Here is a 13,929-nt window from a genome sequence, read left to right on the forward strand (position 1 = left end):
TATTATTCGTTTTTTTTAAGAGCGTGCCCGCCGCAAAACCGCTGGCCCTGCACGATTGCGTGTTTTTTTTTTCTTGCACAAAGACTCAGACGGGGCACCCCCTTTGGTTTTATCCACCGGGGAACACAGCCAATGTGAAAGGTCGTTAACTCTATACACCCCGCAGCAGTAAGACAGTATTCGTTTTTTTAAGAGCGTGCAAAACCGCTGGACACCTGCACCGATGCGTTTTCTTCACAACGACTCAGAAGGGGCACCACCTTTGTTTATCACCGGGACAGCCTTTTAACTCGCATCGCAATGCATCGTGGTCAGTGTAGTCCTTCTTCTCTTTAAATAGAGACAGGGAAAAGATACCTGAGTTTACTGCAATAGAAGTACCAAAAGAGAGAGAAAAAAAACGGAACTGTCCAGGTGAACATGGAGTATATAGGTACCCTTGCACCCTGTAGAGAGAGACGGAGAGAGACAGAGACTCCCTCTCACATATTGCCTGCAGCCTCTTCATAAGGTGGCCCAGTATGGTACAAGCTATAAGGCAGTATCCTGCGATCACGGCACCTGTACCCCAGTCCACAAGCTCTATCCTGCATTCTTGCTGTAGCGCTGAAAGTGCTTTGCTATGCCGTATGTTGGAAGCCATGCACGGCACAGGCCTGCCTGCGATGGACCTTTTCCATTAAGCAGTGCCTTGCTTCTTTGGAACCCAGTCCACGTGAACACTGAATTAGCGTGCAGTACAGCATGTAGCCTGTCACAGTGTTGAGCGATGGCCTCTTAGCAATGTGCTCTCCATGTGCTGTGGTAGTCGGAGCTGCTTGTAGAAATGTTTCCTTTCATAAATTATGGACAGGAGCTTTAGGTCTGAACGGCATGTGGGCTGCAGCGTGTTTGCATGGGGAGCCTGCTTCGCTCACTGATTGTATAATCTGTAATGCAGTCCTGCCTTTGCCTGTAAAGCCGGTGTTGGGACTCTGTGACGACTGCTTGTTTGAACCCTTGTTTTCGTTCAGTCCAGAAAAGGAGCTCTGGCACCTGTCTGTTTGTCTTGCTGCTTCTCAGTCTGACAATGTCCTCGTTGCGCAGGAGCTCCTCACTGAGTCCGCGGGACTGTTTTGCACGTGATTGGTGTTTGTGGGGGGTGATCGTGACCCTGGGATAAATGCTATGCTAGTTCAACAGATACAGGGGCATGGTCAGTGGCTCTACACACTAACAGTAATAATAATATAAGTACAGGTTAGAAGTAGTGTTAAATGCAGTTAGTGCATTTGACAAGATGTTTTGGGGGTTAGCTCAGACTGTGGTGTTACCTGTAGTGGAATTTGGAAACTATAAGCACAGATCCTCCTTCTAGGTACTTGAGCCAGTCCATCAAGAATGGGACCCCCTCTCCACAGAATCAACTCCCCATCCCACGCTGTCGCACCAGTTTGTGAATGCTATTGTTTCCTACTTCTGCGTCGCTGCTGGTCAATGCTAAAATATTCCGACCGGGCTCTGTTCCAGACACCTGATACCTGTACGCTTTGCAACTGTTTGTAGCGGCTGAGCAAACCGTAATGCACAGGATGGAGATGCTGAGGCATGTCTGCAGCAGTACAGTAGATGATGACTTGAAGACGTTATCAGTGAAAGAATAGGATCCTATCATTACCTGAGACTGAGCAGGAGGTTTAGTGCAGTCCCTGCTTGTTTGGCTGCTGTAGGCTCCTGCTGCTGGCTGGGGGCTATGTACGGGAGCAACAGAACTGTACAACCAGAACCAGGGGACCTGAAGAAAGGTCTGCCTGTTCTGTCTGTCTGTCGGTCTCCTCACCTTGAGCTGCCATTTAAACAATTTGAACTCCTTGACCTCCAGCTGTTATTGACACAGCACACAGAGGGAAAGCCGCAACAGCGTGGAGCCTTAATCCAGATTACAGCAGCAGCCTGTTGTACTTGTCTGTGTCTTCATACTGCCTTTGAGATTGCATGCAACTTTTCTAATACATTCAAAAGGTAATATATGAATAGGCCTACTATGTTTTAATTGAAAATGTATACGGCAGGCAATCGTTTACACAGAAGACGTTTAGCTTTGAAGCAATCGTTTATTACACTTTGTGATAAAAAGTCAATACTCTGATAAGCTGCCGTGTCAGCTAGTTTCAAGAAATAGAAAATGCAGTGCGAGTTTGGAACGTTGTTGTGCACCACATGTGCTCCGCTCAAGCGCTGTGAATATTTTACATGTCTTTGGTTTGGCCCGGCGATTCCTGGAATTCTGGAGTGCTGCAGCGAACTGTGATTGCCTAATGCTCTGGGATGAATTTCAAGTTAATTGGATTTTTTGTGGGGCAATTAAAAATAACGGAAAATGTACTGGGTCAGTAACAGATATGTTAAAACTGAAACGCATTTCCTGCCAGTAACTGTGTCTCCAGCTTAAAAACTCTTTTACAAAGCTTCATAGCATTTTGCTGTGCTTTTGACTGCTTTGCTGATTTATAGTAAATTGGAAAACTCTAATATTGTGAACTTTTGCTTTTCAGGAAACTTAAAAAAAAAAACAAACAAACAAAAAAAACTGGTCTAGCAAAATCTAACTGGAGGAAAGTTCAAGAATTAATTGTTCATCCTGTAAAAAAAAAAAAAAATTTGGAACAAGACTTCTTACATTCCAAGATGTTCAGCTTAATGAAAAAGGACAAAGAGAAAGATGGTGGGAGGAAGGATAAGAAAGACAAGAAGGACAAGAAGGAGAGGATGTCGGCGGCGGAGCTGAAGAGCTTGGACGAGATGAGCATGCGGAGGGGCTTCTTCAACCTGAACCGAGGCTCCAAGAGGGACTCCCGGAGCAAGATGGAGATCTCCAACCCCATCCCCATCAAGGTGGCAAGCAGCACGGAGCTCTGCCTCACCGACATCGACTCGGACAGCGTGAGCCACCGGAGCAGTCTGGTCCTGGACTCAGGGCAGCTCAGTACGGCCAGCTCCAGCGACGACCTCAAAACCGACCAGGAAGGAGGAGGAGGAGGGGGCCGAGGGGGCTCCGTGCTCCAGCGGGCTGCCAAGTTCGGCTCGCTGGCCAAGCAGAACTCCCAGGTGGGCCAGATCATCAAGCGGTTCTCCTTCTCCCAGAAGAGCAAGGACGAGAGCCCGTCGGAAACCTCCTCCACGCCCTCGGAGCAGAACTCCGCCGCTCCGTCCCCGCAGGTGGAGGCGAAGCAGGGTTTCCAGCTCATGCAAGCCCCTGCCCGTCCCAACAGGGCTGCGCCCGGCAGCGGGGTGCGCATCCCGGAGCTGGTGGATAAAACCTTCCCTGCGGACCTGAGGCTGCCCGCCGTTGTCCCAGCCCAGGCCCCTGAGCCGCGGGAGCTGGAGCTGCAGAGGAGGAACACGGGCGACTTTGGCTTCTCCCTGCGCAGGACGATGATGCTGGACCGGGGGGCAGATGGGCATGTTTACCGCAGGGTGGTCCATTTCGCCGAGCCCGGAGCCGGCACGAAAGACTTGGCGCTGGGGCTGGTGCCAGGGGACCGGCTGGTGGAGATTAACGGCAAGAACGTGGAGAATAAGAGCCGGGACGAGATCGTGGAGATGATCCGGCAGTCTGGAGACACAGTGCGGCTGAAAGTGCAGCCCATTCTGGAGCTGAGTGAGCTGAGTCGCTGCTGGCTGAGGATCAGAGAGGGAATCCGCAAAGAGGCTTTCGACGTAAGTACCTGCCTGCCAGCTGAGAAATGCTTTGTTTTTACACACTGACAAAAACGTAGTTCTTGTAAACTGATAGGATCGTCAGCTAATTAATTAGAAAAACAGGAATCTTGCCTCTATCTGAAGGACAGCTGGGACTGTCTCCTCTTCTGTCGAGCCCTTTTCAGTGGACAGGACTTCATTAGAAGGTGAGGAGCTGCACACACTGTACACAGTCACACCTGGAGAATATTCTCACTGGGCTGAGTATTACTGGTTCCACACTCTCTTTGAGTAGAGCTGCTATAGCATGCTGACAGCGTTGACTGACTGCACTGAACAGGGTATTATTTATTGTTCCAGTCATGATGTGGCGCATTTTGAACAGGTATTGCACCTGGTTTGCTGTGTCTTTGCCTCATCTTTTCCTGTGTCTGATATGGTCTTGCCTGCCTTGAGTTGGTTCTATAGCTACTGTACTACACACCAAGCGCACACAAGACATGCTGATGGAGTCCGGGATCCCTGCTCTAGTGCTCTATCTATGTGTTTCCAAGCAAAACTGCAAGGCTGCTGGAAGCTGCTTTAGAAGCGGGCATTCTGCAGAGTCCTCGTGCACACATGCATGTGTGGCACAGAAAGAACTGAAATGTGTATTAAATTAGCGAGGTGTGCTCACTGAATCATATTACTTTCATCCTGGTGTGTGTGTTTTAGTTTTTTCATTAAATGCATTTATCCAGTCATGCTTGTTTTTATTTCTTTTTTATGATCGATTCATGTTTTTCTCTCTTTCATCGTGCTGGCAGTGAAGCATGTGTTTAAATAGAAAGCTGTCCTTTGGATGCAGAAATGCGGAGTGATATAATTTCTGAGCGCTTTGTTTCTGAATGCAGGCTGATTCCTGCAGAGGGGATTGTGGTTCTTTTTCTCCCAGTATTTTGAGTGCATTTTGCAGCACTTAGTTTTTGCTTCATATCCTGTTTTAAAACCTTTTTGGACTCCCTATGTAATTGCAGTCCCTGCAGAGCAGCGTCACGGGAAGTTAGTTGAAGTGGTTTGCTTGGCTTTTGCTGGACGTTTTGAAAGCTGTAAATCAAGTCGTTTTAATGGGGTGCTGTGAATACTGCTCCAAATCGGCACATGTTCTGCATTGTTCTAATAACACGGCTCTTGAAGCAAGCCACGTGGTGTGCAGCGTGCTGACGACCGTGTGCCTGCACTGAGATCACATCAAGTTCCGGATCTGCACTGTTCTGCTGATAATACCGGTGACTTCATTAATCAAGGTCTGCTTATAGCTGTATGACCTAATTATGTACAGTCAGGCTTCAAGGCAATATCGTGTATCCTGCCTGTTAAATCAGCCGGCCACACCCCAGTGACTATCTGCACCACACGTCATGATGATCTGATGATCGGTTTCTTCTCGTCGCGTCTTTCTAGATGATCGCGGCGTGGATGTTTTGAAAGCGGTTTCTTCTCGTCGCGTCTTTCTAGATGATCGCGGCGTGGATGTTTTGAAAGCGCTTTCTTCTCGTCGCGTCTTTCTAGATGATCGCGGCGTGGATGTTTTGACTCTACCCCTGCAACCCTTTAGGAGGAATGTGGTTCATTTGATTCTGTGTAGCAACACTGACTTGGCTGCTGAAGTCAATTGAAGAGACAGTGGGTGTGGAAAGAGACGTCTGAAACAGGCTTTTCAGCAGCTTCTTGTCGCCCCTCAGGCTGCCATTGATTTACCCAGTAAAGAGTTGCATTGCCTTCAGCATCACTGTTCTGTACTGCATTGTGTTCATAGAAATCATTACAAGCTGGGAGCTGCAGTGCATATTTACACGAACAGCACCACGTTCACGAATGTGACTCCCAATTCTGTGGTGAAATGAATCTGTTGGTGTGTTACAATGCTCTCCATTAAAATGTTAATTTAAGGACTGGCTGGTCTGTACTGAAGCAGGGGCGCATTTGCTTTGCTTGCTCAAACTCTTGCAACTTGCTTGATAAGCCGGTCTCTCTGTCGGAGGCTGTTGCTGGTATTGCAGTGTGTGTTTCTGTTCTCTTTGTTTGGTTCGGTCTCTTCCCCTGGCAGTTTCAGAATTTGTATTAGACCCAGGCGGCTGTGGGGATTGGTTTTATTTACAGTAGTCCTGGAGGTAGAAATGCGGCACTTGTTGCAGAACAGGAAGGCTTTACTTCTCGGTGGTGTGTTTAGTTGAGCTAGTAAAAGGTAGTGACAGCAGTTTGCAATGTTGCAGGACATCTATCTGGTGGTACAGTAGTTAGGCTGTGCTCATACTTCTGTCCTGCTGCCCAGCCGCAGGTCTGGATTAAAGCACCCTGATCCGTTTCAGTGACGTGCTGCTATTTACTGTCATATAACTGGTACAGACACACGGCAACCTTGTGCATGTTTAATAAACACGGACTGCCATGTGGAAAACAATACAGGGTCCAATCAGCGGCACGCGCGCCGGCCTCTCTGCTTTGTTTACACACCATAGCAGCACGAGAGCATGCGCTGCACGCATCATGATCCGACCGCAAAAACACGAACGCTTTTAAAAGCTATGAAATCTTACTAAATTACCACCGACAGAAAATCCTGGCATTCCTAATATTGCACAACTGTGGTTAACCTCCTATTATTATTATTATTATTATTATTATTATGACTTATTACTACTATTTTTGGCTTGATTGTCCTGCACTGTTGAAGTCTACATGTGGTCTGAAAACGTCAAGCTCGTTTCCCAGGCTGTGTTCCATGTGTGGGATGCAGGTGACTCTGTGAAGTTTCTTGACAGAGTTTCACTTCTTAGTTTTACCGCCAGGTCTTGTTTTTATGTGGCTCATTTGAAATGAAATCACTGAAACGGACGTTCACGTGTGCTGTGAAGGGATGTTTGCTGTATATCTGCGATACAGAAACGATCCATTGCCAGGGGGCTACACAGAAGGGGTTAAAGTCCCCCCCCACAGCAGATCTGGTTTATTTTTGTTGCATTTGGCTGAACTGTTATTATTTCATTCTCAAAGTGCATGGGAGCTGTTCGGGAAATAGTTTCTGATTTGGTTTGGCTTGTGTTTTATTGAAATGTTCTCAACATTTCTGATCCCTGAACTTGGTACTCAAACTTTTTTTTTTTTAAACAGATATAAAACATATGGATTCTTAATCTTCTTTCATTCTTAGAAGTGGGAATTTCAATCCGAATGACATCGCTGTTATATTTCTGAGATTTCTGAGAGATGTTTGTGAATGCGTGTGTCATGGATGCTGCAGTGACAGCGTTTTCAAACAGACCAGTGTTCTTTGTCATGCTATTTTATTTTAGCAAGCAGCTATTAAATTGTTTACTGTGTGAGACCAAGGAGAAATTTCCACTTGCTTGAAACTCCCTGAATCAGGCTGATTGAAAGCAGAGTAGGCAGGGATATGGCTGATTGGGAACCGAAGCATTAACCTTGGCTTAGCTTCGCTATTTTTCAGTCCACAGAAAATCTATGGGTTCAAACAATGAAATGGATTTGAAGACCCCTTCAATGGTTTTGGTGGTCTTAATGCATGAGGGGTAGGGCTCGAAGCAGGGCTGGGGGCAGGACTTTGGGCAGGGCTTGGGGCAGGGCTCGGGGCAGGGCTCGGGGCAGGGCTCGGGGCAGGGCTCGGGGCAGGGCTCGGGGCAGGGCTGGGGGCAGGACTTTGGGCAAGGCTCGGGGCAGGGCTCGGGACAGTGCTGGGGGCAGGGTTGGGGGCAGGCATAGGTCTCACAGAGCTGTGAGTAGAAGCTCTTGTGCAGTCTGTGAGGTACAATCACATTGCAGTAATTATAATTACACTGAAGTAATAGAAACGACTCCACATATGAACATGCTTGCTCTGTTTATTCTAAATAAGCAGAAATAATCACAAATACACAAACAAGCCACAGTATAGAACTTTTATTTTTTTTCAAACAAATGGGGTCACCATTGAAAATACGAGAATAACGATCGAATGACAAATAAATGCGGAACTGAACTGCAAGCGATGAATGATTTGATACGATTCCATTTACACAGGTGGGCCCGGGTTCAGCTGCAATTACACTGTATTGCAATGAATTCTGAATTGCACACTTCCATTGTAATTCACCCCACGTTTCGTTCTTCCTCTCGTTTTAATTGAAACTCTCTTTTGTTACGGTCCGTGCAGGTTTTCTGTCTGTGTTGCTCTTGTCCAGATGGCATTGTGTCAGCAGCCTGCCGGAACTTCCCCGAATTGAAACAGATCACTTCCTTTTTTCTCGTTGTTCTGGGAAGTGTGCGGCCGAGATTAAACCGGCTCTTTCATGAACCTGCAGACCGACCGGGCGGCTGCACTCAGGAAGCAATCGAAGTTTCATCAGGAAACCTCGTCAGTTTAAAAAAAACAAAAAAAACCAAACTATTTATTATGCACCAGAGTGAGACGCCCACAGGGATTCTGTGATGATGTCCCGGAACCTGATCAAGGTACAGTAGGTCTTGCTTTTTAACATGTGCTGTAGATCTCCTTCAGATCAGTCCATAGAGGCCATTACCATAGATTCCTTTACAGATGCTGCAATTCTGCAGTACTGTAATTATTCTGTTGAGTTAACAGTAGCAGAATCCTGAGACAGCAGACCACAATACAGCTCCTGGCTGCTCTGTTTGTATTGAACCCACCTGGGCTGGGTGCCCCATGACTCTCTTTTTGCTTCACACAGCGTGAGGTTCTGCCTGGCATTGGTGAGTGCTCCTCCTGTGCACCCCCATGCTCGTAGTGGCAGCGCCCCTGTGTGGCAGGAGGGGTGACGTCCAGCTGATGAGATGCCAAAAAATGAATTCCGTTTCTTTCCCCAGGAAGGAGGGCAGGGGTCGTGACCCTGCTGCTGCATTGGCCAAACATCTTTTAAAAGAGATTTACTTCCTAGGGCTAAAATGAGTGCTATCTGAGCAATCCGTTCATTTTAAACAGCAAGTCTGTTCTCAAAGAGCAGTGTGTGTGTGTGTGGAAGAGTCTGCAGATACAGAATCTGCAAAAACAGGGACTGAGCAGAGTGGATTGCAAAGGGGAACTGCAGTGGCATGTGATTGACTGTTTATATATAAGGTCTTGGGCAGTTAGCCTGTCATGTAACAGGTGTAAGCAAGGTTTTTCTGAGATTACAATCATGCAAAAAGTATTTTCACTTTTGCCTTTGTGTGCGTGAAAGGAAGGTTTGATTTGAATTTGCATGTGTAGCACACTGTATTTCTCTGCAGGCTGTGTGCTTTGGCTGCATTGTATTTGCATGCCAGTCTGGTTTGGACTCAGATATGAGTTTTTTTATGGTCTGTACGGCACTGTGCGATTGTGAATGCAAGCAGAAGCGTTACAGGTACCCCAGGGTCCCTAAAAATAAATATTCTGCTTCAGTGTATTTTTGGTTTTTGCCATATTCTCTCAGTCATTTGCTTGCTTGTGAGGTAATTCAGCGCTGGTATAAAAGCTCATTGATGGGCCTCTTCTGTTTTCCACTCCGATCGTAAGAGCGATTGTATCGGTTGAGATAGCTGCAGCTGGTAAAGCTGACTGCATCTGTTGTGCTATCATTGAGCAGCTGAGTAAATGTATCTCTGCAAACAATGCCTTATCCATGTGAGAGACATTCAGAGGTCGAGTCTTTATTCACACATGCGAAGGTGCGTAATCACAATGCCTTATCCATGTGAGAGACATTCAGAGGTCGAGTCTTTATTCACACATGCGAAGGTGCGTAATCACAATGCCTTATCCATGTGAGAGACATTCAGAGGTCGAGTCTTTATTCACACATGCGAAGGTGCGTAATCACAATGCCTTATCCATGTGAGAGACATTCAGAGGTCGAGTCTTTATTCACACATGCGAAGGTGCGTAATCACAATGCCTTATCCATGTGAGAACATTCAGAGGTCGAGTCTTTATTCACACATGCGAAGGTGCGTAATCACAATGCCTTATCCATGTGAGAGACATTCAGAGGTCGAGTCTTTATTCACACATGCGAAGGTGCGTAATCACAATGCCTTATCCATGTGAGAGACATTCAGAGGTCGAGTCTTTATTCACACATGCGAAGGTGCGTAATCACAATGCCTTATCCATGTGAGAGACATTCAGAGGTCGAGTCTTTATTCACACATGCGAAGGTGCGTAATCACAATGCCTTATCCATGTGAGAGACATTCGGAGGTCGAGTCTTTATTCACACATGCGAAGGTGCGTAATCACAATGCCTTATCCATGTGAGAGACATTCGGAGGTCGAGTCTTTATTCACACATGCGAAGGTGCGTAATCACAATGCCTTATCCATGTGAGAGACATTCAGAGGTCGTTCACACATGCGAAGGTGCGTAATCACAATGCCTTATCCATGTGAGAGACATTCGGAGGTCGAGTCTTTATTCACACATGCGAAGGTGCGTAATCACAATGCCTTATCCATGTGAGAGACATTCAGAGGTCGAGTCTTTATTCACACATGCGAAGGTGCGTAATCACAATGCCTTATCCATGCAGCTCGTCTCGCCTGGCTTCGGGTTTAAACTGTGAGAAACTTTCCTTCTGTAAACATTCCTTCATCACTAACATGACGAGCCTGACAATCTATTCTTTCTTTCTTTTTTCTTTCTTTCTTTCTTTCTTGTAAGTGTTTTTTTTTTTTTTTTTTTGTTCAAATCAATTAAACATTTTTGGTAGGAAGCCCTTGATTCATTCTTTAAAATGGCCTTATTTTTATTTATTGCTCCCTTTAGACATGATGCCCGTTTGGGGAGCAGGGTACAAGCTGCAAAGCTCTTCTTTTGCAGTCACACACCTCCTGCCCTGGACCCTTCCTCTCTATCACATGTGGCATGTGCATCATCATCATCAGGAAACGCTTCCCAGAGTTTGCGCTGCTTCAGTAGGAATGACCCTTGAGTGAAGCTGTATTGTTTTACAAGCATCCTGTTAGTTAAACACATCGATGTGGATGTGCAGCTGGCGTGGTCTCCTCAGCTCGGAGGCCAGCAGCAGATCACAGCTTTGATATGTCTACAGACTTCTTTCAAGTGAAAGCCAGTGTAAGAAAGACAGAAATAGCTGTTTGGGGAGAAAGGGAAGGGGGGGTTAACAACCTAGAAGAGAAAGATCAGACCTGAGTGACTTTCTGTTGATAAGGAAACGGACATGCTTCCTGTAGAGGAACAGCGCTGCAAGACCGTGTCGTGGGAAAATGCCAGATCCCCTTGATTACCCACTATACCAACCCCATTGATTAACCACTATACCAACCCATTGATTACCCACAATACTAACCCCATTGATTACCCACTATACCAACCCTATTGATTACCCACTATACCAACCCATTGATTACCCGCAATACCAACCCCATTGATTAGCCAGTATACCAACCCACTTGACTCCTCTCACCTCACCTCCCCTGACCTCTATAGTTACTGTGCACGCATCCTGTAGACACTGTGGTTCATCCCATTCCTTCCAATTCACTTGAATTTCACTAGTGTGGAAACACAGAGCTCTTAGTGAATAAGCTGGTTAATACCATGAGTCTTCTGTTGCGTACTCTTATATAAAATCAGTACACAGGCCGAAATAAACATGACCATTAATAGCCCAATAAAATATGTTTGCAAATGGAGTCGTTTTGACCAAAAAAAACAACTTTTGAAAGTAGATCCAGCCACATTGGTCTGTCCAGTACTGTTGCACATGATCGCATCAGACGCTACAAAGCGGGTTTGATGACCCGCAGCTGCTAGCTGGGAGGCTGGCACGGAGAACCCAGCAGCTGCTTTTCAATAAAACAAGAACATAGTGCTGCGGGTTTGGATGGAAACTTTTAAGACCTCTCTCTAGATTATGGCTTTTGCCTCCATAAACAATAAATCTGTCAAGAAATGTTTGACTCCTTTCAAGTTTGTGTTTTGAAATGGAGTGCGGTGAAGCAGCTGCCAGCAAATAGACTTCCTGCCATCTTGGAGGGGGTCCAGTTGGCTGTGCGGGCATCCCGGATGATGCCAGCTAGCGCTGGATGGCAAAAAACCTGTGAAGGGAGCGTAACTGAGGCTGATTTTCTGAGACCTCCAGCTAAGTGATATGATGAGCATCGCCTCTGAATGAAATCCAGCACGATGTCTGATGGAAGCCATGCCTCGTTATGGAAACACACTTCAGAAATAATGAATCTTTTTAACTTTGCCTTCAATGTTCTTTTCTTGCCCTTTTCCCTGGAAGAAACCTGAGCCCAGCAGCCCATTTTGAGCCCAATATTGTAAAAAAAAAAAAATGATTCAGTTTTTTCAAATGAAATCTGGGTCAATTAAGTACAAGGTTTCCTCAGCATTACAGTCTCTTACAGTCCGGCTCACCTTTTTCACTTTTCTCATTGTAAATTCTCTTGGATGTGTAAATTGTCTCTGTCCTCTGTGTGAATCAGAGCAGCTCCTCCTGCGTTTCACATATCAAGTGGAGCATGAGTTAAATCAGGATCTCGTAGCACGTCCTCTCAATCCGACGTGCTGAGAGCATTCTTGCCTTAGCATTAGTACACCGCAGTTGCGAAGCCTGACACGCACAATGACGAGACTTGGTTGCACAAGCAAGCTAGCCCTGTAATTGTGTTTCAGCAGCACGTCACAAAACCCCCACACAACTGCTGTCTTATCTCTACGTTGTTTTTTTTTCTTTCTTGTTGCTTAACTGTAAAAGCTATCAATCTGTCATGGCAATCTGCTTTGTAGAGACTTCAAGGCAAGCAATTCATGGGTGTTTTAAAGCTTGATTTTGATTGTTGCAATGTTAAAGGGGTGAGGCATTTGAGGTTTGAGTTTAATCTTTATTTCTAGTAGTAGTAACTCCAGACAGTAAGAGGTGTCTCTAGTCTTTGAGGAGCTTGTCTCTGTTGTTAATTAGGTATCCCCAGCTCACGTGAGACGAGATCATCACACTGTGTCACGGGGGAGGCACTGTTTTTAATCTGGAGCATTCCACTAAACTGCGTTATGCATCAATTTGTGATGGAGAAAAAGGGAGTTAAAAAAAACAACAAAAAAAAAAAGTTTGCTTGCTGAGATGAACACGAAGGATGTGGACGGAGTTCTTCAGCCGTTTTTTCCCGGGATTCTTTAAATTCCTCTGATTCAAAGGGGCCGGCCGCGCTCCGCACATACAGGTGGTTTGCATTATTTTGCTTGCGTTGTTTTTTTCCGAGGAAGTGCTGTGTAATTTGACAGAGGGAAATTCATTCTTTCTTGAATGGAGGCTGGCAGCCCACATCCATTTAAACTCCCCACCCCACCCACACAGCACCTCCTAGACAAACCCTGATGAAATTCTGTTGTGTTTCGTCAGACGTGTGATAGTTATCCACTCGCTGGCAATGGAGACAGCGCTGCCACTACTAGCTACCATATTCAATCAGTGCCGTGGTGGCCCTAAAGCCTCTGCACAGTGCTGTGGCCAGTGTCCTGCCTGTGTGTGCAAGCATAGGTATGTGTTTAACAAATGTACTCAACATGCATAGCAAATATTAAAACCATGGACTGTAGCTTCGTGTGGGACTCTTCTAAAGAGGTTCCTATCCTCTCCTCGCAATGGCATAACAAGAGCGCTCTCAAGACAAACCGCTGTGGTTAAGCAGAGAGCAAGTCTATGAGCTGGCGAGTTATCATCTGTACTGATGAACTTTTGAAACTGGAAATGCAATGCAGGATACCATTGCAACAGTAATGAATAAAGGACCCGTTTATCAAAGCCAACACCTCGAACCGGGCGTGCAGTGAAAGTACGCAGGCTGCTATTTTAATGATAAGCTTCCACAGTGTTTATGTCGGACACCTTTTGGCTAATTAAAATAGACCCCCGTTTGATATCATAATGGAATTCAGCTGAAGCCTCCCCAGTAGGTTTCTCGTGGGCAGTGTCTGTACGCGATGATGATGCAGATCTGTAGGGAGATGGTTGGCCTCTTTGCTTCAGAGGCGTGTTTTTGTTTCTTTTTATAGATGTGCCTTGGCTGTGAGCCTAATATTAAAAACAGGAAATGAAGCCTAGTGTTTAAACAGCAGGGAATGCACTCCCCCCCCCCAGTACCTCTCCAAGCCTTGCTGCAGAAGCCATTAACTTTGCACCCTGGCTGTTCGTTTTCTTTAGCCTGCCCCGAGGCTTCGCTTCGGGCGTCTTTATCAGTCATTTAAAATGTACGTCTTGCACCAC

The 13,929-nt window shown here is 46.1% G+C and overlaps 1 protein-coding gene across 5 annotated transcripts in view; it reads left to right on the forward strand.

Moving 5' to 3' along the window:
- Positions 1 to 13,929, forward strand: part of LOC121308788 (unconventional myosin-XVIIIa-like) — a 55,012-nt gene that overhangs the window by 1,135 nt on the left and 39,948 nt on the right. For all 5 annotated transcript variants that reach the window (XM_041241416.1, XM_041241422.1, XM_041241419.1 and 2 more), the window contains exon 2: positions 2,535 to 3,699. In XM_041241416.1, the coding sequence (XP_041097350.1) occupies positions 2,668 to 3,699 (1,032 nt within the window). In that variant the 5' untranslated portion in view covers positions 2,535 to 2,667. The remainder of the gene's footprint in view (positions 1 to 2,534; positions 3,700 to 13,929) is intronic.

This window comes from Polyodon spathula, unplaced genomic scaffold, assembly GCF_017654505.1.
Source record: "Polyodon spathula isolate WHYD16114869_AA unplaced genomic scaffold, ASM1765450v1 scaffolds_769, whole genome shotgun sequence".
In the NCBI taxonomy this organism is placed as follows: Eukaryota; Metazoa; Chordata; class Actinopteri; order Acipenseriformes; family Polyodontidae; genus Polyodon; species Polyodon spathula.